Below are 27,617 nucleotides of genomic sequence, written 5' to 3'. Positions count from 1 at the left end.
CGTTCTTTATATCAGTTTCTAATGATATTTGACATTAATGATTATCCTTTTTCACATCTCCAACATCCTGATTTTTGCCAAAAATTAGGGCTCCATCAGGTTCAACATTTTCCTTGAGGACAAAAATACTCTTGAGTAGCGAGGAATCAAACTATGTAAATCTTCTCATTGTTTGTTGGCTTGTTTATAATATAAATCTAAGCTTTACAGATGATAAAATCTAAAAAATATATATAATATATTTCAGTTTGTAAGCTCTGTATTCAGAATAAATCATTATCATATTTCATTGTTTGTTTATAACATTGAATCAAACTGTACCATCTCATCGTGTCTAGAACAGGCTGTACATGTTTGTGAAATAATGATGGCAATATAAGGAATGAATAACTGTCTTCTTCCTAGGTTGATGAAAATCTCATGACGGCTGAGCCATTATTTTCCATAAGTTTGAATGGAATTTGGACCTCCTTTTCATACCCGATTGCTTCCTTTAATTCCCAAATGTAGCTTGTGATTGGTTTAGATTTTCTGACCAGGGGGGATGTTAAGGGAGAATTGAAAAAAAAAAAAAAGAATTAATCGCAATTCCCACATGCTATTGGGATGCTTCAAAACTATCATTGTGTTTTTTAATACAATACACTACGCCAAAATCTGGCGTGCCACATTGCATTTGAAGATTTAAAATCTATTGATGTGTTTTTTTTACACTAGTTGCCACACTGGAGAGTAATGTGGGACTGCAAATGTATTAAAAAAGGTGACCGCAGGTTTGGGAGATTTCAAATTTTATTCCAATTTTTTGTAATAGCAACGGGGGCCTACCATGACACCATATGTATTATGAGAACATATTTCTACAAAATTGAACTTTGTAGATTGATATGAAGACTTATAATGCTTATCTAATGGCCTCATTCAATGTTGGTGGTCTTTAAATAGGGCCTTAAGTTGATCGATAGCCTCATAAATGATAATGAAATGAATACTTTGGATGAAGGTGGATTGGCAAGTTTGAGTTAATGACCAAACTTGGTTCTGAGGTTCAAGCCTAAGAGCATACCAATTGAATAATGACATTTTAGGTAAGAGGAAAGTGATCCTATAAAGTTTCCATAGGGAGGATGTCATGCCAATTTGGATACATAAAAATTCTTTTTATGTTTAGTTTCTATAAATAGGATGTAATTGTGGAAGGTTGATTCAATACATAGAACCAACCAGCGTTATAGAACTTGGCGAGTTTGGCAAGGACTTGAGGTGAGGTGAGAAAAAGGAGGCAAATTGCCTCTAGATCCGGACTCAGTTGAGTCTTGACCGAGTCCTGCTTGATTCGCTAAGTCCTGTTGGTCAAACTTTGCCATCAACCAAGGAAAAATAATAAGTGTTTTAGCTCAAGGGCAGAAGGATTTATACAACTATAACATTTAAGTATAAGTTGCATTTATTTTCTTTCTTATACTTAAAGTTATATTTGTATAAATACTGTCAGGATGTTTGAAATAGGTTTCAGCTTCATGGGAGTTAAAATGCAGATTCTAGATTTTGGGGGTTTTCAAAAAGTTCCCGGCTTAACCAAATTTCAGGATTCAACACGCCTTCAACGGTGTTTTCTTGCACAACTTGTCTTGGCTATTTGAGGTGAAATTAAAGTTGGAAGTTGATGATCCTAGCTTTAGTGATGGAGACTTGGAGTGGGTTAATGAGGTGGAATGAGAGGCAGCGGCAGTAGAGGAGGCTAGAGCATGAGGAGACTTAGTGTGTAGGACCTTGAGGCCGAGAGTGATGAATCCAATTCTGATGATGAGGATTATGAGGATGAGTATGAGGATGAGGAGGATGATCATGATGGGCTTGTTTCTAAGGTTCAGCTTCACACACAAGGAGAGATGATGGCTCTAGAGTCTTCCACGACCTATCTTAGGCATAGGCGTAGGAGAACATATGAGCCTTTATTTTGATATATATTCCATGAATATTATCAACATTTGATAGTGACACTATATTTCTATTATGTTATTCAATTTAAGTAATTTCTTTCAAAATTCGCATTTATACTTATGTGATCTATGAAAAGTTGTGGATGTGTGCAAAGTAGCTTATTTATCTCAATTATTGTGTATCTGATGTTAATTGGCTAAATCTTGCATAAAAAAAACTTGGAATCCTTAAAAATCTTTGAATTTCATGGGTTTTTAATTGTTGAGTCCTTGCTGAGTTTGAGCCCAATTTGGGTCTGGCTGAGTCCGAGGTTGGTAACACTGGAACCAACATCTAACCAACTATAAAATGAAGAGGGTCACAGTGCACTACACTATCTTATCTTTCCTTTTACTTGAATGATTGAATTTATAATTTATCGACATAACATGTAGCTAAGTAGAACAAATTATCTATAGCATAAACATATTTTTGTTGGTTGCTATTGACAAATGCTATTTGTTCGATTATGTTTCTGTATAGAACTGCAGTAGATATTTTCTGAATGAGACATTATCAGTCCATCTTTTGGATTATTTTTTTTATGATTGTTAAATAGAGCTATTTTTGAGCCATAAAAGGGAGGATGGTACTTTTGAAGATGAAAAGGAATTTTGACAAATAACGCCTTAATAACATTGAGATTCTTGTTTTATGATCAGTTTAATTGCACACTAATAATATCAACTATTGTCGTTCCAATCAGTTAGTTGTGGGGTTTGCATCTCAACTACTTGTCTAAGTTATATTAATAAGGTCAAATTTGGTTTGAGCATGTATGCAATTTGTTTTTAGGGCTGTAAAATGTGTTGCATGTTTTAAGCAAATGGAGCTATGATTCAAAGTTAAAGACGCTTTTGAATATCCACTTTGTCTTTTAATGTTTAAAATATGAACAAAATTGTTTTGGGATTTGTCTTTCAGGTTTTGCTTTATTCAGGACCAGAAGGGTTGAAGAACCTAATTGGTGGTGCTGAGCATTATCCTATTCAAGGATTGTATAGTTTCAGTGATTACTTTGATGAAATTGATGCTTATTATCAATGCCGTCTGGGAAATGAGCTTGGTCTTTCAACTGGCTGGGCTGGGGTGGATGAACTTTATCGGGTAAGCTTTTTCTTTACATATAGTTTCTTCATCTTTTAGGTGCTAGTGTTATTAGTGAAATAATATGAAATGAAGACATGATTTTCCACTTCTATCGGTTCTTTTGGTTGATTAATGATGGGTTTGATTAAGGATTCTGATCTAATTAAACACAAAGAAGCTTACCACTTCCATCACGTCCCAATGGACCAAACCTTTGCTATGTGTCCTTAGGCTAGCACTACCTTAAATTGTGTATAAGGAAACACTATCATATTTAAGGGTGATAAAAATAATAGGCTTGCTAGATACAGTGGTACTATTTGAATGAGCCAAAAGAGGGAAAAAATATCATGCAGATAACCACATCAGACTGGGAGAGGAAGGATTGATTTCCTTTCCATCATTACTGCCCGATGGCCACACTGACTAATTCTCTTATAGATTTGGCTGCCAAGTCTACCATCAAATCTGCTGCATGCCTCCATCTTTGATCATGCTCATAATCCCCACAAGTACCTCTCATCCACCACGACCCTTGCTGCTTCTGGAAGGGATACTGAATTGAATGATAAAGATGTTTCCATCTGCGATGTCTCCTAGCAGGGCAGTCTTGTTCCATTTGATCATGTGATCTCTCACTTCCATATTGGTAATAAATGTTTGAGGCAAGAGGATCCATGAAATACATTTGATGTGAACATTACGGTTGAGGTTCCTTTTGGTAACTCCTCTAGATTTAGAGGGCTTTGATGAAGGGAAAGATTTCTTTTCATTTGGCAAAGGTGCTATTAGGCATAAGGTATTGATCTACAGCATAGGATATTGGTGTTTAAAATGTTGTAGTAATTTATGGATTATTTATGTGTAATTAATAAGGTCCTGTTCCAACAGCGCATGTCCCTGCATCAGGTGCGGCTTCATCTCCTAATTATATAACTAGCATAATGTAAGTTATAATTGATCCAGCTTTGTTCCTTAGCAATAAATAAGAACATATTCCAAAATATGTCCTGCTTCCCTAGTTGCTTTCTTATCTCGAAATTTGGTATCCGAGCCATTTGTGTTCAATCATTCAATCGAAACAAACATTCTGTGTGCTCAATTCTGCAGACACTGAATGGGCTTACTAAGAAAATGAATAAATGCTGTAAAAATTATAAAAGTAGATGGCATAAAGCATAGAAACAGTTTTATAAATTGTAGTGAGTTTGTCAAGGTGCAGAATTCAAAGGAGTTTTGTGCCAGGGTTTGAATTCGATGTCATTTGTACTGCAGAAATCTATACGTTATCTGCTTAAAGAAAGATGTGGGGTTTTCTGGTAGGGAAATATCAACTAAAAGAGAATAGCAACAATATTAGTTATACGCACAGGAAGTAGCAATTTTGCTACTTAGAATAGAGGCTGCAGTTATCTTTGATACACACAGACATGGTATTATCTGTAATCACCAGAACTATGTACACTTTTCTTTTTGATATAATACAATGGGTGCTGGCCCAACCCAGCTATTAACTTACCAAAAAATTAAAGATTAGGTGCTAAAGCAGAATAAATTAAAAGCTGGGTGCTGCTATAGATGCTCTAGTAAAAGAGGGAGGTTCTACAACCTAAGCCTCTCTATTACTGCTGTTTTGTTATTTAGGCATTGTATGAAAAGTTGTAGAACTCAATAACCCTAAGTCACAAAGTTGGAGTTTGACAACAGCAAAATTCAGATGAAATCCGGCAAGAGGCAAAGTTTGGGAAAAAATTGAAATTTAATTCGGCCTTGTAAATTTGATTTAAAAAAAAAAAATAATAAATCTAAAAAATAATAATATTATATTGAATTTGAATACATTATACTAATATTTAAAAAGATTACAATATGATATAAATTTAATGTATTTGAAATTTTTTTTTTTTATTGTGAAAAAAAAAAATCATAATTAAAATGTAAATTTCTAGGATCGCTGCAAATGTACTAATAATGCCATTGTATTGATTGTGTTCCAAATGGAAATGAAGGCCTATAAATATGAGAGGAGGAGACATGTCTCATGAAGAGACATGTCTCTACATTTAATCATCACTAGTTAATATATTAATATAATAGTAATATAAATAATGATATATGTAATATATTATTATATTATTGTATAATAATATATAATATATAATATATATTATATATCAATAAGATATTTATCTTAAAGATGATTTACCATCAACAAGGTATGTCATATTAAAATCAGTCCGACAGAAGCTACAACCTTAACATAAAAATCTAATTTTAACATTTTAAATTACTTAATCTTAACATACTAAGTAAAAGCTGAACTAAATTAGATTAAAAAATCTTAACATACTAAATTTGAATTACCAAATCTTAACACACTAAGTAAAAAGAAAAATCAACAAATCAACATGTCTTATACTCTATAACATTTGAAAAGAAGTAAAATTTTACTTATAAAAACAGTGAAGTAAAATAAAACCAAAATGTAAACATTATAAAAAGTATTATAACATTGTAGCCGCGTTACCCTTCCATCTGATCAAATGATAAAAAGTACTATAACATCGTAGCCGTGTTACCCTTTGTCTACCCATTCATCTGATTTGACCATGGAATATCGTGCAAGTTTGTTCAGAAAAATTATGCATCGCTGCATTGCTGTTTGTTGACCTGAAAGAAGCTCAGGAAAAACATTGTTTTTAAACTTTTAGCAATTTTCTTAAAATAGTTTGAAGTTTGCCAAAATTTGGCAAATGTTGTGACTAAGCAATAACCTATGAATAGAAATATAGAAACCATAATCTTTAAAATTTGGTAACTCTGTTAGCATATGAGTACTTGAGAAGCAAACAAAACTAGCAAGTTAGGCTGGGGTCCCATGGAAGGGGCTTCCTATAAAATAGAGCGGAAGAGGCTTGCTATTTTTTAGGGAATATTTAAAAACTAGTGGTCCCATGATTTATGCTGCGCAAAATTATAGGTCCGAAATTTAAGGAAGATATGCATTTAAATAAGCTGAAAATTTAAATTCCCTCTAAAATTACATTTTAATTAAAATCTAAAATTTAGATTATTGACAAATGGCAAAAAGCATTCCTAAGCTGGTGGGGCTATTTACGGCCCCACCCCCTTTTCACCCGGTTCCTAAAAATGTGGGGCTTCTACTTTTTAGGAGAAGATTCTAAATAATCCCTTAGCAAAATTATATTTTGCTCATGAGACCACCCACTTCCTAGAAAATGGAGCTTAAGGCCCCCTCATGGGACCGCACCCTTATTGGGTCAAAAATTCGCTAAAAAAGCCACCAAATAATTTAAAAAAATTTGCGATACATATAAGAAAAATTACCTTGGTGGGGGGGGGGGAGTGGTGGGTGGCGGAGGGAGACTAATCTTTTTCTTCCTATTTATACAAATTGTCTTTCAGTAACATTTTATTAATTTATTGATCATTGGTTAGTACTTAAACAGTGATTTTTTTCTAATTTTTTTAAATGGCAATTACCTTGAATGTCCATGTTGTTCCGAAGATGGGATGGTGGCAGGGTCTTTGCCCATTGATCCCACTTTATTTCATTATAAAAAATGTGCTTCCTCTCAAACATGCTGGGCTCCACCATTGGATTCTTTTTTGCGGAGATTAGGTTTTCAAACTATGATTTAAAATGTCTACTTCCTTTCTGCATATGGACACTTAGCAGTACCAGAGTTAAAATGTTTAACTGGTTGCTTATCTTCTATTTGTTAGTTCTTTTGTTCGAGTTTCTCACAAAATGGGCTTCCTCTGCATTGGACTCATTACATGATTTAGGCTCTCAATTGTTTGTCTTCTTTGGATCTTTAATGGTTTCTTTTCTCTTTGACGACTTATCATTTTTGATTCTCATTTAATACAGAATGGTGATCCTATGGAATTCATCCCTTGTTAATGAATTCAGATTGGCATAAATTTTTGCTTAAAATCTTAAATGGAGAAACCTTAGCACGTCTTACAGTTATCTGTTCTTCAATATTTCCACCAATTCCTCTGATGGTGTTGACAACTTTATCCAGATGATGGAGATATGCTGCAACATTTTGTTTTCATCTTTTGTTTTTTGGCTCTTGAACTGTCTTCCATGCATTTGGAGCTCAGCCTTCTTCACGTTGTCATCACCTTCATATATGTTATAAAGTCTGTCCTAGATCTCTTTGTGGATCAACAATGCATCACTTTGACTAATTGAAGAATTATGGTCCGTACTTTAGATAAAGTCAACTTTTCCATCTTTGTTGGTCAGCTCAACAAGAAATCTTTAAGTTGATGAGAGAAGTGGCCATACCAATTAAGTTTGGATACGATTATTCTCCATAGAGTCTAGATATTTTTCTTTCCGAATCTGCACCCACAAAAAATCGGGGTTGGTAAAGATGCCCCATATCAATTTAGCTCCTAAGGCCATGTTCAACTCGTGCCAATTTCTTATCCATGCCTTGCCATCACTTTTAGGTTGGCATATCTCAACCCAAGCCAGAAGTGGTAGTTTTGCCTCATCCCCCCATTCATTCCAAAAGAATTTCCTCAATCTTCCCCTATGAATGTTATGGTTTTCTTAGGAATCTTCAAACAACTCATAGAGTAGACCGGAACAACATAAATTAGTGATTACAACAAGAATTCTTCAAAGTAAGCCACTTGCTTTTCCAAACATCTAGCCTTTTTATGTAGCTACCTACTAGATCCTTCCATAAACCATGTGTATTTGCTCCTTCAAAAAGAGGGACCCTTAATAGATGCCAAGTAATTTCCGTGCTTTCATTCCCAAAGTTCTACGTATCTCCCTTTTCTTTACTACCTTCATATTAAAAAGAGAATATATATCTGATTTATTCCATTTTATACGTTGACCAGTTACTTTCCCATAGCTCTTTAGAGTTTTTTTCATGGTCCAAACTTCCTTGGTAGAAGTACTGCCACTAGATAAGTATTGTCCACAGATTGTAGACGAGAAAGGGTTTCTACACCCTCTGCCACCTTTACCCCTTTCCATAGACCATCCTCCCTCCTATTGTTTATAAGGCAGCCCAAGACCTTTGCCAAAATTATACACAAAAAGGGGAAATATGGTATCCTTGCCTAATAACTTTAGCTGTTTTAAAAAAACCTTGAGCCTACCATTAACTAGGATTGAAAATCTTGGGGTATTAATGCACCTCACTATCCAATTTGTACTAAACACAAACTTTTCAAGGACCTTGAGTAATAAATCCCTATTAACATGAGCATAGGCTTTCTTGATGTCTAATTTAATCACGATTCTTTCCAATCTAGAGAGCCTCAACAAATGTATAACCTCATGAGCCAGTATAATTCCTTCATAAAGCAATCTATTAGGGGCAAAACTGCTTTGTTCCAAAGAGATAACAAAATTAGGAAGCGGTTTAAAGTTTAAACTTATTGGCCATTACCTTTATTATCACCTTGGAAATAGTATTGCACATAACAATAAGTTTGAAGTCCTTAAAAGTTGCTCTCACTCTTTTTTGGCAGCACGACATGAAGTCTTTTCCTAAGATGTCCTAAGCAATCTGAAAAAATAGGGCAGGGAAACCATTCGGACCCGGGGCCTTTTTACCATTCATGTTAAAAAGGGTGACCTTACCTCCTCCAAAGAAATGGGTTTAATAAGGGATTGAGTCCTAGCATTTGAGCTGGAGTTGGGAACAAAGTCTAGAAGCCCTCCATCAGAAGAGACTCCTAAGTAATCCACATCGAAAATCTCCATGAAATATCTTATTGCCTTCTTGCATACTGTTGCTTGATAATGTAACAAATTTCCTACCTTATCCTTAATTGAAAAACTCTTATTATACCTGTTGGTTCCCAAAACCACAGATTGGAAATCCAAGAGCTTTGCCAATTCTCCAATAGGATCATCTAATTAGTTCTGGCCGACGAATGTGAATAACTTTGATCCCCCTACACTTTAGGCTTCATGAAACCTAGGTAGGTGAATCTTCCTTGAACCTTGATTGTATGGTTCAAAGCCTTTCTATAGGGAATTATACTTTGTGAATTATAAGTTGGAAAAATCTTTAGAACTGTTCAAAATCAAATTATATGAGTGTTTTGATATGATTGAATGTTAATAATTGAGATGCTTGTAAGGAGATAGGGAAAAAAATCTTTAAAATGATTTGAAAGACCAATGCCTTGTTTATTGGGGCAATAGAGTCAACCACATTGAAGATTATTATGTACAACTTAATGAGACAATATATATTAAAATATCATCAATTACTTCTGCAGTCCAAATGCAGAAGATATCTCTTATATGCAATTCAATGTTAGGCTAAAAGGATTTTATCTTCTTCGGTGGGAAGTCCAATTAGACATGGATGCAAAAAAAACATATATTTCATACTATCCATGTTTATCAAACAAACAATGCCACAATGAATTTAAAGCATAAGCTTTTTCGAGAATAATGTAATAATCCCCTTATTAATCATAAAGGATAAATCAAAATTGTATTTTATTCTCTTTGCCTTACACAAGTCAAGATCTTTTATTAAAATATATATATTGATTCATAATACAAGTCAATTTTTATAATTCATATTTTCTCCCATATTTATATTGATTCATAATTCATATTGATTTATAATTCTTTTTGCCCAAGAAAGACTCCTAGCGCTTTCTTTGTCTCTGTTCTTTGTTGTTATTACTTTGGTTGTTTTCGTTTATTTTCGGACACCTTTGTGTGCTCCTGCTGGTGTCAGCCTCACTGTTGTATTCTTTCAGTCCCATAGGCCTCTTTTTGGTCTTTTGTTGGACATTAATATCATTATCTTATCTTATCTTATCTATCTCCTTATAAGGCTTGAATATCTTTTATAATTCTCCTCTTTTATTCACTTTCTTATGATATTGTTTTTCAACCTCTTCCTCTCTTAAAAATTATTCTTTCATCTTATATATCCTTCTTAATTTCAAATATGCGACTTTTTGAATGAAAATTCATATATTTTAGAATTATATTACACTTTATGATTAATCGCACATTATTGTTCAACTCTTCTTCTTTTGGATCGATTTGTTAAATCATGACTTGTAATATTTTTATTTGTAATATTGTCATTCCATATACCCTTTTATTTCTGGCAGCACATGGATTAGCTTAACATTCTTTTGATTGGGTGTATGTATGGTCTTCAGACCATCTTCAAATAAATCTGTTTGCCAAGGAGGTTATCAGATGTCTTGTCCCGGCACACTACTATCATCATTAATTTTTAACTCTCTATATTTTATTATTTAAATATTCTTCATTTTACATGTCATTTAATGATTTTGACGTGTGTAGAAGTCCAACATTGATTCACTACTGACTCGCAATGCTTTTGGCATTCACAGTGTTTGCTAATCGATCCTTCTTTTCAAATGTTTGTCACAGCTGTAAGCATGCTTTCAAAACCAAGTTTTGAACTTGTGAAAATCAGTCCTGTAGAAGCAGTTCTTGAATTGTTTCGGTTCCTTGTTGGTTCTTATTACTAATGACGTCTTTGTAAAGTTTAATTTGCAAAGAAGCAATGCTCTATGACCATGGTGAACTTGAACTTGAACCTAAAAGTTCAGAGGTCGAAGTTCAAAGTTTGAAATGCAAATTCAATTTCAAGTTTGCAAAATCTAAGTCCAAGGTTCAGCTTGTTAGGTTTGAAATGCAGAAAAATGCAGATTCACTGATTCAAAAGTATGCAGATTCAGAGATTCAGATGATGAGGACGAAACGAATTCAGATACAAAGTTCATCCTCAAAACACGTATTGGTTGGTTTAGAACATAAATTCAACAGTTTGGGAGTTCAGTTCAAAGTTCAGAAATTCAAGATGTATGGTTCAGGATCAATTGGTCAATATCAAATTCAAGTTGTACCAAGAAGGACATGGCTAATCAAACTTAAACTCTGTCACCAGCACCCTATTCACATATTAGTTAATGTAGAGGTTATGCTCCGAATTACTTTGGAACTTCACATAAATATATATTTGTGTAGTATCAAACTTGAAGAAGAATGGTCTTTCCAATAGCATCACTAATCTGGTGTTTACAGTTACAGCCTGACAGAGAGACATATTGACCTGAAAACGTCCAAAATCTAATTCATTATGGGAGTTGGAAGAATGTAGAAATCGCTAGCCAAATTATTGGAGACACCTGCGGCATCATGTGCAGAATGAGGAAATTTATTCACGAGGTGATTGGAGTCTACTAGCACGTTCATATGGAAACTTTTGGGAATCCGCCAAGTGTTTGACAAGATGTTGGTGACTTCCACACATTGACATGGATTGATCCTAATATTAATGTGTCAGTATTCATGTCTTCGCGAAGATATGGTCTCCAATATGGCATCCCTCACATACAAATGTCACGGGATTTTCTTCATAATAGAGACTTTTTATTTTGGAAGAGCATGCACATGAATTGTTCGATAGAATGCCCGATGGCTTCCATGCATTAGTTCGATTAAGATCAAGTGTTGAAGTGTCAACATTTGCTTGCAAGTGTACTCCAATGCAAGGATCAAAGGCTCAGATTGTTTGTACATCGGGTCGAGGTAACTTGGAATCTTCCATATGAGCTATGAAGTAATGGAAAGGTGCGGTTGTAGGCATAGATCATTTGGTTAAATCTTCATACCCCCTAATTTTGAACAGGTCTCATCCAATGGTCTGTGCTGAGCTATATCCAAAGCCGCTAAGTCTAGCAAGGAGCTATGAAGGTGATGCTCATTTTGATTGTTTGAATAATGGTGAATGAATGAGGTTGGGCATCACAATCAGAGGGATTTGAGCCTCCCTGTATGGGGATAGTGTTGTGAGGTTACTTTATCAATTCACATCAGAAAAACATACTCTAGACCGATAAAGAACCATCTCCAAACTTATACATTTTGCGAGCTCGGGTTCTCAATCTCGTGTACATATTGTCATAGAAGTGAAATTTGAGGGGAGAAATTGCAATTCAATCCATCATTTATCGACGATGCATTGGTGACGTCAAATCATGTCGATGACAGAGCACGGGCCAGTGATAACTAATATCATAGGAGCATTTTCAAACAAGAACATATGAAGTGAGTCCTTCACGTAATAAGTAGGAGCTTGAGATGATCAAGCCCGTTTCTATGAAAGTCCGAGTGCCACCTGATAGACAAAGAAGCAACATCACTCAATGTAATAGATAGGACATATGACAAGGTGTATGTCATTAGATACACGCCACACCTTGATTATATATGTGCCTTGCAAATCTGCAAAAAACGCATGCATATGTTGAAAACTGCACATTCACCACATCTTCCATGGACGTGAGCAGGTAATAATCTTGGCGAGATATGTTTTCAGATATCACCATGACTCATAACGACATAGATGACAAATTCCAAAACTATCAATGTGTAATGGGGCCGAATTTGAGAATCATTAAGACACAAAGCTTTACTGCCATATGTCATTCAGACGGATAAGATGATATCCCACTGATTGCAATAGTGAATCAGGTCCATCGTGCATTGATCATGAGCAAGTAACTTGGTTTCTACAAGCCACAAGTCATTCAGTAGGAGAATTCATTACAATATGGTGAAGGCATAAGTAATACATGGTAATTGTTTGATAGAATGCTTGTGACAGTCGAGGGTAAAGATAATTTAGAAATAATGATTCCCCGAATATTAGACACCATTGATTGACTCAGCATAACCTGTGTCCAATCCAGATGACAGATGTCACCAATCAAAGAATAGGCATATACACTTTTATAATCGGTAAACATCTTGATGTTATAAAAATTGGTTGATAAAGTGATAAAGAAGATAGCTTATGAAATCATACAAAAACTACTGGAGGAGTTATTTCAATAAACAGTTACAAGAATCAAAACAGAAGTGAGAGATTTTATTTAGCGTGAGACTTTTTACACAGAAGGGATTCTTTTTCAGAAGTCAGTAGGCTGCTGGGAGGGAAGAATTGTTTTCTGATTGTAACAGGGGATAGGGGAATTAATTTTATTTTCTGTAGTTCATTTGTGATGGCAGGGACAGAACAACCTTTGGTTTTTATTGTTATGTGTTCAGAATAAAAAATTATATTTATCAGATCCTATGGTCTGAATATCCATTTCTTGGATTGAAGTCAATCATACGGTTATTTCTTTCATGTTTTCAATGCAGTCCTATGGTCATTCATAATTGCAGAATAAAATAATCTTTTCCTCTATTTTCTCTATGACCTAAATGTGATTGAATGAATGGTCTTATGACTGTTAGTTGTTCCTTCTCTCTTTATTCTAGTATTAATCTTCATAGTCGCATTTGCCCCATAGTGATGAGCGAATATCAGAAAACCTTTGCATCTTCAGGTAAAAGGCATAACCAGTCATCTAAGTCATTGTAAATCTTTCTAAGAGGGGGTTGTACCTCTCAATTCAAGGAGAGTTATCAATTAATGATAACTCATCCAACTGTTGGTACATTTTGTTCTTTTTGGGCATATTGAGTCATTATTTACATTTCTTTCTGCAGGACAAATTTGTTCACTAATAACCGCCAACACTATTTTCTAGAGCCCGTGTGACATTTTTAATCTTCACTCCAAGTCACGATGAAATTTTGGTCACTAATTGATATCATTAACCGTGATACTTCATATGAAGTTGGAGGTCAACTTGCTTATCGTTGTTTATATTCACATGGCTGCGTATATTCACGTGATAATGACCATTGTAATACTGCTAAAGAATTTATAATTGTTGTCTTTATCTTTGGCTTTGTCCATTGATGATAATATTTGCTTGCGGTTATCTTCCACCTATTGATGCGTAATTCATCAACGTTGATGTATGACTATTGGGCTAGTCTTCTTCAAACTTTAAGAGTATTTACTATTTATTCAAGAAATTGGTTCTCACTATCCAAAGTTTGAACAATTGCATGCAATTTTAAATAGTAAAAGAATATTTAAAATACAAGATATATATATATATATATATATATAGCATCATGAATTCATCTCATTCCAATTTGAATCAAAATCTAAGGCATGATCAAAATCAAGGTCTATCATTCCCTTATCTCAATGATTTCAGAAAATACTTACACGATACCATAAAATCAAAAGCAAAACACACACATTCTTGTGTTTACTTTATCACTCACTTCAGCATCACTTTGAATTCATCACGTTTAGGATATTCTATTTCATATTCCTGTCACACACTCATGTAGATACTTACAATATTTTTAGTTCAATTGTCATACAGTAGTTTGTGTAAGAGAAATCTTTTTCAATGTTCAATATACAAGAGCAAAGATAATCATTCAAAAACTTGCAATTTCTTAACTAGCATGCTATAGATCATAACTTGATCTTAAGTAAATAAATTGCTCATACATACCATCTAATATATGGTACTAAAAAAATGAGTACAAACATCCTTGTAGGCTCACAAATCACTTGAAAGGGTTAGTGGTTCTGTCTTTCCATTCATGTGACATGGGTTTTCATGCATTTTATCACAATAATATTTCAATAGGATTTTTTTTTAATCAATTCATGATAGACTATATATTTCACCTCTAGGACAATATAAGTCTTACAAGTCTTTCATCCCGATATGATTAAGCATTCACATTTCATCAATAAAATACAAGTGTGCTCGATGTAGACATAAGGATCCCATTACATCAAGATAATTCGTATGGAATCAATACAACAAGTGTACAATGCATCCAAAAAGAGAACCATAATATACTATGAAAGATCATAATACACCTAATCAAGACCATTGAGGTCGTAATAAACATGGTACCACACTATTTGCATCCAAGTCTCCTAAAGCATTGGACAGCATGTCCTTATGCAAATCTTGAGATGGGTGTGTGGCTTAGATGCTTGTATGATCTATCTGCAAATTGTTCCAACTGTGGCTCAGACTCTGGGTCCAATCTATCTACAAAATTTACATTTTTTTGGGATTCGACCTATAGAAATCCCAACCATACGGTAGTTGGGTCCTCTTGCTTATGCACAACCAAGTTCATAATAATAAGCTTTGATAAAATAGGTTTCATGAAATGTCTCATATCATAAAATAGGTTCATAGAGATGTATTTTTGTAAATTCCATCTTCCCATGAGGGTCCATTAAATGCTTCATAGCATCATCTTATATCATATATCTTTGTTCATTTCATACATTGCATTTCCAAACTATGCACCTATGTGCACACTAATTTAGATTGATCATTTATAAAACAGGTTAGCCATATGTGTCATTTAACATAGGGTTCTTGTCAGGTAGGTAGATCATCTAGACATGCTCGCTAATCACCTATAAAGATTAGGGAATCCACTTTTCCCATTTATGTGACCTAGACTTTCATGCCCATCTTGTCACCACAATGTTTCAAAAGAACTTTTTAAGGTCAAACAAAAGTTATATCTTAAAATAAATAAGCATTGACAATTATATCTTTGCAAGTGTGCTTACTCCATATAGGAGCACAAAATGTGAGGTATGGCCTTCTCGACAATTAATCATCATTAGAAGAGAACATCGATTTACACATAGGCACCCCTAGCCACTTCAAGATCAAAGAAATCTCAAAATCATGGTTCACAATTTTCAATTTAAGTCCAAATATTGATAAAAAAATCTTAACTACCATTTCATATGAACAAGAATGTAATTGCCCAAGTATAATGCTAAAACTGAGATAAACACGCAACTGAAAGAAATAACTAGTCACTAACAAGGTTTAGATCACACTGTATCAAGAGAAGTAGAAGCTGGTCTTCACTGGGCAAGTCTAGGCATTTGGACTAAGTGTAATCCTCACTCATTCTCTATTGAGAATGGCCCTCCCTACCTGGGGTAAGTTACATCTACACCATATGGTCTTACCACTTGAGCATCCTAGTGTTAGAGTGTTAGCTAGACAACCAACTAGGCTATGGATACCTTCCATCAACTTATCTACCAACTGTTGGCAATGTGACCTCTGGTGATAAGAATTGCAAGCATGCCATTAAACCTACCCTAGCCAGGGATTTCCAAAGGACACTGTGTGCCCGAATACCCACCGCTTGACAGATTGACAAGCTTTCCAATTATATTATTTTCCATGGTTTTTATTCATCTTTTCAACTTTTGTAGGTTCATCCATCTGTCGATCTCAAATGGACTACACCAATCATCTCAACCCTTCTTGGGTATCCTAGATAATCTCTGGTGTCATTTTACAACTTGCACTATAAAACATTCAGTTATGTAAAGTAAATATTCATCTTGTCTCATTCAACATTACATTTTCAGCTTCTTTGAAACAATGTTGGGCCCAAGGTTTAGTGTTGAACCTAGAGCTCTGATACCATATGTAACAACTCTTTTTTCTTAGCCTTATAACAACTATCATATCATTCAACACTATTACTTTTCCTATTCATGAGCATGAGAAGGCAATTATAATAGCTATTTTACATGTTCATATGAAAGAGATCAATGGTTATACTGGATTAACTGAATTGCCTTAACCAACACTTGAAAGAGCATTTAACCAACAAATGCAATATATAACTGCCATCATAACTAACCATTACTTAATGGAAAGAGAGATCTTTTTCTACTAATAAAGATACATTACGTTTCATATGAAGACACTTTGACAACTGCTTTACATATTTAGATAGAAGAGAACCAACAATTATAACAGAATAATTGAAAAAATGTAACCGATTATGCGATATTAACCATCTAACATATCTTCAATTTGAAAATTGATAATTCATAAAAGTAAAATACCCGTTACTAGAAGATATTTGAATTTAGATCATATCTATGACTCGTAGGTCTTGGTGTCTGGTGGAGAGGAGGAGTATTGTTAGGGGCTTAACCTCCTAACTGCGAACCCTTAAGTATCCCCACATAATCTCTACTGAGAAAGGCCCTCCCTACCTTAGGATTAGGCTTGGGACACCATTGTCCAGCGATTGACCATCCTCGTGTAACCCACCACTCGACTAGACAACAAGACCTATACAATGAATTACCACGAGCTAACTCAGTTGAAGGCATCTTTTATTAGTTTCTTATTGTTACTGATTTTTTTTTCTCTTATCATATAGGAATATCCCGTAGTTCAATGGTTATTAATTCACACCCTTCATCTTGATCATGCTGGTCTTCCTTGATGAACTTTTGGGGTGATTGTATAACCACTATTTAATCACAGCCATTGCATTGTGCTCGACTTGGGCCTGTGTCATTAGAAAAGATTTATAATTCTTACAATTTATTCTTGACTTCTTAATGACATTGTCTCTTATTTCAGAGAGTATATAATAGATACCTCTGTATTAGCGTACACTTTTGGATATTACTTTGGTTAGTTATAATTCTAAAAGGAAAATGTATATATGCAAAGTGCCACAGTTTTGCTCGATCTGGAGCATAGCTAAAATTTTTTATACAAATGAAATAAGGATTGGATCATTTGAGATCAAAGCTCTAACAATGTTAACGTTGCCTTCTATTTCTAGGCTAAGATTATGAGCCTCATTATATCAAATATAAAGAACATAATTTAGCAGAGATAAATTTCATGAATTGACTATAATATCCCCTCTTGAATTGCACGGTGGGTCTTTGAACAAGACTGGTAACACAGGACCAAGGTTGTTAAAACTTAATCATACTGTAGAAAGTATTGCAATCAATTTTTAATGATCGGTGGAGGTAGTCTGACACCACATAGAAAATATGAATAAGTGACATCTGATTAAGGCCGAAGAACTATCCACAACAATATAGTAATAGAAGCTAGTATGTGACTGCAAGAAAATGTGTAGGATTTGCAGAGAATATGTGAAGCAATGTGAAAAAGAAATAATGCAGGTCATATTAGATGGTAATCACTCTGCTGATGATGTGTGTTGCTCAATATGAACCACCACACAATATAGATCTTTGCCTTCTCAGTTGCATTCCTAGCTACGAGCAAGAAGTGTGAAGGTGGCAGGGAGGTACAAACAAAAGCCATTGGCACACATGTAGCAATATTATTAAAATGACCATCAAACAATGTAAGACCTGATGAATAATAGAGAAACATGGCCGCTCATGATAAAGTATTAAAACCATTGCCATGGTGGAAAAATAATAATAATAGCTTTATAAGACGTTGACGTAAGGATGAAAATAATAAATTTTCTCTTTATATTTTATTATAATGGTACTATATTTACATATATTACAATTGTTCTTAGTTTGTTTCATGCTCAAGTGAACACTTTTAATATTTTAATGATATACACATATTGACTTGGTTAGATCATTGGCGTCCAAGTATACTCTTGCTTGCTAAGCCGTTTAGCCTTAGCCATGGTGGTTTAGGACTCTACCTATATGCCCAATGACAGGTGGTGCCCCCGTGTCCAATTCCTTTTCTGGCAATGCTTCCCCCCATTCGTTGTGTTCTTGCGAGTGAGGATTTATCATGGTAACAACATATTGCTCATCATTTTACAAAGTCAAAATTATCATGGCATACGATCCTATTAGCCATCCACTTCTAATTCATGTGTTGTCATAACAATTTGACCAATATTCTATTTTCCCATGAAATCATAACGAATAGCGGACACTCCATTTTTACATGAAACCATAACGAATAACTAATTTAACCAATCACTCAACTTCGCATAAAACCTCAACAACTATAAAGGAACATTTAAGATTGAGTCAAAGATTGGGATGTAATAGAAATGCTCTCTTCTTTAGGAGAAATCTGAGGTGAAATCTCTCGTTTCACCCTTTGCGAGTAGGCATGGTAGAAATGCATTCTTCTCTATGAGAAGTCTGAGGTGAAAGCCCTTGCTTCACCCTTTGTGTGTAGGCATGGTGGAATTGCATTCTTCTTTGGAGGAAGCTGAGGTGAAAGCCGTTGTTCCATCCTCTCCGAGTAGGCATGATGGAAATGTATTCTTGTTTGGGAGAATTCTTAGGTGAAAGCCCCTGTTCCACCCTCTATGAGGAGGCATGGTGGAGATACATTTTTCTCTACAAGAAGTTTGACATGAAAGCCCTCATTCCACCCTTTGCGAGTAGGCATGGTGGAACTCATGTGTGTGATTCCATGGCTTTAATCTTATGCTTTTATGGTTCACCCTTTAGAATTAGCTATGGTGAAGAGTGTTATGATGAGATAACAATGTTTTATTGAGAAAATTTGTGATGAGAAATTGTTGTTGATGATTTTGGTTGTAGCTATGTGTGTATGGCATACTAAAGATCTCTATCTTGCTAAGAGGGAGTGTTGAAGATTATAGCTATGATGTAGATATTTATCTGAGATATTGTTAGAGAATAGATTTATTATAATATTTCTCTCATATTCATTTGTATCTTTCTTATAATCAAGTGAGTATGATGTGGCATTCAAAGTGTACTAGGTGTCTCATCCTAAATATCTGACATTATATTATATGAAGAGACATGCGACATGCAAAGAGCCACGTGTTTAGAAATATGAAGAGACTCGCATTTGGAAAATGAAGAGAATTTTAGTTACGACATGAGGAATCTCTCAATTCAATATATATATATATATATATATATATATATATATATATATATATATATATATATATATATATATATATATATGTATGTATGTATGTATGTATGTGTATATATGTGTGTGTGTGTGTGTGTGTGTGTGTGTGTGTGTGTGTGTGATTGCTTTGTGTGATAAGTATCATATTCAGTTAAAAGCATTGTACTTGAACTTCTATTATTTAATAAAAGAGATACTTTTTTGGTGTGTCTAGGTTTTTCCCCTCAAGTTGTAGGGTTTTCCTAGGATAAATTGTTGCGTCTTTATATGTCGTTTTTGTTCTTCATTTTGTTTATTGTTATCTGTCTTTATTTCTAGGCAAAACATTAACAATATCATGTCGGTCTCTTTCAAACATTTATGAAGAAAGATAATGAGGTCTACTGGTTGCAAATGAACATTTGGATGTTTCTAGCTTCAACCACCACTTGACACATTTTGTCTTTCCACTATTTTTGAATATGTTATCCAATGCATCAACAAAACACAAGGTCCAAAAAATGAGCTTGTCAAAACTCTCCAACATCCTGCGAGCAAATTTGCAAACATGTGCTGAGTTTCTCACAATTCATACAAAATTTGTGGCTCCATGCTCCTTTATGGGCCCTTGCAAAATCTGAAATTGGATCTTCTAACCTTTGTGCTTCCCTAAGTAGTCAAAAGTTCTAAACGGATAAGAGCTAACCAAACTTTTTACTATGATATTTACGAGAGATGTATGTTTTATCTTGGTCCCACTCAACCATGATAACTGGACAATTTATCTTTAGCTAGGTTTGCTTCATGCTCTATCAATAAAGTCATCTTCAAATACAACTAAACAAGGAGGTGTTGCATATTGTATGTTCTTTTAGGGGTGCATATGATGTAATGCCCCTTTTCTAGCCCTTCAATTCATGATGTGTTATTAGCCCATTCTACATTGGTCTCGTGGGCTAACCAAGACTTTACAGGGATCAGAGAGAGATTTAGCCTAGGCAATCCAATTTCAGGCCAATCGGAATTGATTTAGCATGGCTTCTAGGTACAATCTATTTTTAGTAAGTCAACAACGATGTAATGTCCCCACTATTAGGGTTAGTCTGGGACAAGTAATTCCTGCAAAATAATGGTTAGAATCACAACAATAACAAAACTAACTATATTATTCTACCCTCTTAGGTAATCCCAATCTTAAGGACGTCTCCAAGTTGGGCTTCCTAGCTCATAGCTACTTGGTCATCTTCTCGGGAGCGCACCCCTTAAGATTCTTCTTGGACCGGCATCCTCTATCCAAGGCTACTCACAAATGCATATTTTGACAACATCAGAATATTTTGGCACATCGATTATCGGCCATGGCGGACAATGGAGATCTTAATATCTCCATGCTCTACGCTTCGATATCGATTCTCAGCCATGGCGGACAATGGAGATCTTAATATTTCACATGCTCCATGCTTCGAGTTCATATTGATTCTCGACCATGGCAGACAATGAAGATCTTAATATCTCACATGCTCCATGCTTCTAGTCTCATTCATCAATAAGAACTATATTAATTAATTATTCTTATAATCTCAAATCTTTAATTATTCATATTTTAAGTCAAAAGTCATTTTCCTAACATTAATAAGATGAACACAAAATATTTTTAATATATATATATAAAGTCATATAATAATAATTTTTTATTAAATAAGGCAACCTTCTAATTAATAAAATCACTTAACTTTGCATTATGTACCTTTCATGCACTCCTCCCTACAATTTCGGGTTTCAAGGCTCCAAATTTGGTGGTCTTTATATTATAATATATCTTCTACTTAAGTGGTGAAATAACATAAAATATAGTAAACCTTTTCTTACCTTAGATTCCTTTATTCCAAATTGATTTATCTCTTTCCAAAGTATAAAAAGAAATTATGCATTCGTCTTCTTTCACATTCTCCTTTCCTCTACATAAATGGGATATTATATCTCAACTTATTCTATTTTATATTGACTTAGTGCCTTTGTACTTTTGCAAATTTGAAATCAACGGTGGTGAATGATAAGTGGCTCTTTGTTGGTTATACCATTTTGATAAATGGACTGTATTGCTCAAGTTAAGGGTAGGTAATTTTAAAGACCAGTGTTCTATTTCTCTTCTCACCGTTCATTCTTATAGCATGTATCATGTTGATCGGATCATAGATCGCATCACTTAGTTAGGAATGCTTAGGTTATATCTAGGAGTGATTATGTTTAAGTTTATAGTTTGGAGTTAGTATAGTTTTAGGAATATATTGTGATATACTAATGAATTTGATAATTTAGTTATTCATGTAATATATCTTCTTTTGTAATATTTATTTTATTAGCAATTAGTTAGTGAGTATTTTGTGAAATTATTTAGTAATAATTTATTACTACTAATAAATAGTAATTTTGTATCAAATATCTTATTACAATTGATCAGATGATTTTATCAATGTTTATTTCAAAAATTGAATATTTAAAATTTCTATTATTAGAGGGATATTACAAATGCGCTTAGTGATGTTGGTAATTTAGAATTGGATTGGGAACGTCTTGTCAAGACCTTTGCAACGAACTATCACACATGATTATCCGAGTTCGAGTGATTAATAATTTTAATGCGTAAAGACTTGAATTGCTTACTAATAAAGTTACTATTAAATTAAAGTATGTATTATTATATGCCTTTTTATTATTAAAAGAACACTTTATTCTCTTGAGTGGGAAATGATATTATAAAAGGAAAATGTGATTTATCCCACATTCACTGATCAGCTGAGAAGCCTCTGAGAAGAAGTTATAAAATTAAGTTAGGGCTCATTCTTTAGCATATTTTGGTTCTATTCATTTCTTTTGGTAGAGCTCTGAGAGCTTGTTCATTTCCAATTGCCTAAGGACAAATCCATTAGGATTATTTCAGCAAGGTATGAGGACAGAAACCCTCAAGCTTGGAGGTGGTGGACAGAAACCTATTGTTTATTATTGGAAATATCACTGGGGTGTCTCACTTGCGGTTGAGATTCATATTTACTGTAAGTTCTGTGGCTGTGATTGGATTTAAATGCAATGTTCTTTTTGAGAAATCTATATTTTAGTATGTTATTGTATGATTTCTGGTATGGTAAATTGAAAATCAGATGCATGCAAATGTTTGTTTAAATTTCTGTGGATTCTTTGGGAAAATCTTGTGAAAATATCTTAACAGGATATTAAATATGAATACTATTTGACATGTTGAAACAAGGAGGTTATGCCATCTGAAATGGGATGGTATGAGTGTTATCTTTTTGGTAATCACATCTTTTTGTCTTTAAGAGATTGTAATTTCAGCTTCCTTGCAACTATGCCTGGCCTATCATTAGCACTATGTTTTATTTGGGTAGAAATTTCTCCCTGTAAGTCTGAAGACCTTATTAGCATAGGTGATTGTAGAGATTCTATTGGCAATTCTTAGCTCTTACCTTCCCCTCCCTAAACAATATAGATAACTTGATTTTGGAGGGATTTTTTCCCATGTCCAAAGATGCAAAAAGGATTATTGGAACACTTGGTATAGCTCCCTTTGGAGGCCGCTTTATATACATGACATAACTAATGTCTACTTCCACTAGATACTGTTGATCCCCATTTTTTGTTTTTTCTTAAACCTCCACAAATTGCAAAAGTGCATTGAATGGGCTCTTTGAATAAGAATTTAGAATAATACAAGGACATCTGAAAACACTTATGTTCTATTGATCTACATAGTCCCACAACTCAAAGAGTTCCCAACAAATCATTGGTTTGTTCAATTTCAGATTCCTTACTATGTTAACCCCCATTTTGCTCATATTGTTTAAAGCAAATCACAAATACATTAAAATTTAAAAAAGAAAGCTTGAGAGTCTGAAAATGTGAAGGACAGAGAAAAATTTCAAAGGACTTAAAAAAATCAAACAATAGATGTCAAATTTCCCTGAAATGAAGTTTTGATTCTCTCCTTGTCTTCTCATTGTTGTTTTCTTATTTCCTGATCAATTTAGTTTATTTTCTTCTCACAAAATATCTAAATGGCAAGATGTGTGTATTTTATGTTTTTAATTATAAGTGTGTTTGCTTTAGGTTTAGGGTTTTGAAAATGGCCCTGGTGTATGCAAGCAAGCACTCACTCCTTTTTTTGGTCCTTTTTTGTTTTTGTTTTATTAGTTTAAGATCTCTAACCCCTTTAGTAATGCCTAACTGTCTTCAAGATAGTCAAGGCATGACATTGATATGCTTGGAGACAGTCAAGGCATGACATTGATATGCTTGGCCACTCTGGGGATGGCCAAGCATCCTTGGACACTTCTACTTCCAATCCAATTAGGGGTCTAGGGATGACAACAAGGATGTTTTTGTGGCATACCTACATCCTTAAATTGTGATTGGACGGGACCTCCTAGGAAATAATTTAAGATTCATTCCACTATACCATTTTAAAGTTGTAAGTTGATGCTAAGAGTGGAAAATAATTAGTTGGTTGTTATGGCGATTAATAAAAAATGTGTAGACTTATTAATGCTATTACTTTTTAAGGCATAGTTCATAGGATGTGGAAATATATGAGATCTACGTAACCAGTAAAAATAATATTATTGTAATCAATGACTTTCTTACAAGTGCATTATACCCTTGCTTATATAGTGCAGGGGTGAAGCTCATAAACCAAAATATGTGTACATTACATAAGATGAGTCTAGCATGTCATAATCATGTGTACAATACATTACATGGCATGCATACATACATGACTAATTGCCACAAATAATTGACTACTACTGACAACTAACACTGCTTAAATTGGGCTTAACTTGCCTACCATGAGCATTCAGAAGATACAAGACAATGCGCTGGTTAAATGTGAATTTCATGATTAAAGAAAAATTCTTATATATGTTTATGTAGCCTTGTAGGAATGAAAATTGGGGGTGAAATTCCACCAAAAGAAAATGCAAAGCATGAACTCAATATCATTAAAAATCTATTTAGAAATGACAATATTTAATATGTGTGCAAACTACTTTTAGAAATCAACTCATACAAACTGCTCTCTATCTAATGGAATCCTATAACGAAGTGAATTGTTTTTGGATAGGTTGTTCCAGGAGAGTTAACAATTGTTACAGGAGTTCCCAATTCAGGGAAAAGCGAGTGGATTGATGCCCTCATGTGTAATTTGAATCATCTTAATGGTTGGAAGTTTTGTCTTTGTTCTATGGAAAACAAGGTATATGTTTCAGATACTTCTTGTTTCATTGAGGAAAAATGATTTTATTATTTGAAAAAATGATACTTACATTTCTGAAAAATTCTATATATCTAACAAATAGTGTTAGCAATATGCAGGTTCGAGAGCATGCTAGAAAATTGCTTGAGAAACATATTAAAAAACCTTTCTTCTCCACGAGGTATCTATCTTCATCATGATACTATTTAGAGAAAAAGTTAAACGGTATATGTTTATATGCAGTCATAAATGAGTGTAAAATTTCACTTTATTAATAATTCTTAAGCATGTCCATATAATTTTAGTTGAGTTATTGTAAAGACCCATACCAGCACTGCTATAAACCCAATCAGCACTGTACTGTCCTGGATTGTAGTTTTTCCGTTTCCCTTTAATGTGAATCTCAGAATACGAACCCACTTAACAAATAACCAGCAATATGAACAACAGATGATAACCCAAATAGATATTTGCTCAAACTCCTTAAATAATATATTCAGAAATACATCCACATGTAGATGAAAATACGAACAGCAAGTAAAATCCAAATTCTCTCCAATTAATCTGCCTTTTAAAAAAAATGATATTAAAGATCCAAGCATATGAAAATGCAGTACAAATCAAAAGCACTAAACCAACAACTTTTCAACAATCTGGAAGCAAGCATTGCATTATACAGCAGCAATATAATAACCAACAACTTCCAGATAACTATTAAAATGTTATTGTATTATACAACAACAATATAATAACCAGCTAACCACAATCCAATCTTATGCATAGATTTTACAGTCAGATTGGAAAACAAGAGAAGAACCTGTAAGCACAAACGAGACACCTAAAATGATATCTCCATAGACAATGGGTTTGCGTCCACTGCCTGCTTGCACGAGAGGTTACGTCCTCACACTGGCTGAAAGCTGAAGCTTTCTGAATGACTCTCACAAGAGAGAACTGAAAATCAGAATAATAAATCAAGCATACCAAAAGGAAGGGGTCTCTTCTCTTTTTAGTCTCGCAACGGTGACCCTTCGACTTCCTTTCTGGGTTTTTCATCTTATCTCTCCTCGCCCTCTTGTGACCACTAGGAATATCAATTTGACTTTTAATAATAAATTTCCAGTTCATTTAGTCAAACTTAATATTGTAAATATGCCTCTTCTTAATATTTCTAATGTCCCCAAAAAGAACAGACATTACAGTTATCTATTATAAATGGTGATAATTTTTTGAATGTATATCTCTTCAAAACACTATTATATGAAGTTGATTAGCTTCCCATTTAAAAAAAATTAGCCTATAAGATATTGTAAGGAGTTTAATGCTGGCTAACCATGTTCTTGTAATTGTGTTATTTGTTGAGTTCTCTACCATATTTCTAGTTGCAGTCTTGTATAAAATCCTTTGAAACCATATCTTGCATTATAAAATACTTTATTTATATATTAAAAATCAAAGTTGTTAGTTTTGGTACAGGTTCATATACAGGTATGAGGTTGGGGTATGTTTGTGCGACAATTTTTTTTTGGTATAATATGTATGGGCATGGCTGTGAATTGTGTGCCCCCCAAAATAATAAATATATAAAATTGGAAATATATTTAATATTTATAATGACATTTAAGTCTTTGATAGTAAGAGGTATGTCACTGTGACAGTTTTTTTTGGGTTTAGTGTGTATTGTTGCAGCTTTATAATGCAGTGTGTACGCAAAATAATTAATAAATATATAAAATGTAATAATGGCAAAACAATGAATGCACTTCTGCAAAATAGGTTTGTATCTGTGGAATATGGGGACACGCCCCCTCCCATCCCTTGGCTGTTTCAGAGAGGGCAAGACATTGAGGGGACACACACCTACCATCCATAATAGGTTGTCAATGGCAATGTTCGCTTGTAATATGACCTTGGAATATAAATATTAAATAAGGTCAAATTAATTTAATCATTTAATATTGTCCCTCAAAAGCAAATAATAAGAATAACATTATTTAATTAATTTAAGGAAGTATTAAAGTGAGGTAATGGTAAGTTAAGTGAAAAGTAAATTAAGTCATCTTTCCCTAAGTTCAAACCAAATTGAAAGAGGAGAAATAAGAAGACAAATGAAAAGAAAATAAAGAGACAAGCAGAGGGAAGGCCACAAGTCTCTGCAGTTGGTTATAATTTATAAAAGAATAATAAGAGGCTCATATTAAGGATACTAAGTAAAGATTTTGTATAGAGGTATTTTATTAAATTCAAAATAAACTCCTCTTTCAGATCATTTATTTACCGTCAAAATGCAGATTCATTTCCAATGACTTTAAGACAATATTTGGAAAATTAAGTATATTCTGAAAAGATAAACATAAAACAAAACGTATTGAGCAGATAAATTATTCTTTTGATCTTTTTGTAATATCTCGAATGAATATTTTCTCCAAGCTTTCTTAAAAGCAAATTTCCAAATACAATAGAAAGCTCATGCAAATACGACCAACATACACTTATAGATGCTCATGTAATATCCTACCTGGAAATCCTTTTCAAATTTTCCTCAATCAAATTTTTAGAAACATAAACTAGAATTTCATGCAATAGTGACCAGCAAATACTGGTAAATAACCAGCAACGTTAACCAATAATTAATCAACAAATA

General features: G+C 33.8%; 1 protein-coding gene across 4 annotated transcripts in view; it reads left to right on the top strand.

Moving 5' to 3' along the window:
• The window catches only part of LOC149529598 (primase-helicase Twinkle, chloroplastic/mitochondrial-like), a 214,277-nt gene that overhangs the window by 106,967 nt on the left and 79,693 nt on the right, over positions 1-27,617 (top strand). For all 4 annotated transcript variants that reach the window (XM_089809441.1, XM_089809443.1, XM_089809444.1 and 1 more), the window contains 3 exons: positions 2,908-3,090; positions 24,842-24,973; positions 25,093-25,154. In XM_089809441.1, the coding sequence (XP_089665567.1) occupies positions 2,908-3,090; positions 24,842-24,973; positions 25,093-25,154 (377 nt within the window). The remainder of the gene's footprint in view (positions 1-2,907; positions 3,091-24,841; positions 24,974-25,092; positions 25,155-27,617) is intronic.

This window comes from Cupressus sempervirens, chromosome 11 (genome assembly GCF_028749045.1).
Source record: "Cupressus sempervirens isolate cs-2001-9-10 chromosome 11, ASM2874904v1, whole genome shotgun sequence".
Taxonomy (NCBI): domain Eukaryota; kingdom Viridiplantae; phylum Streptophyta; class Pinopsida; order Cupressales; family Cupressaceae; genus Cupressus; species Cupressus sempervirens.
Note: the sequence above shows the minus strand (reverse complement) of the source record. Positions and strands in the feature narration are given on the sequence as shown.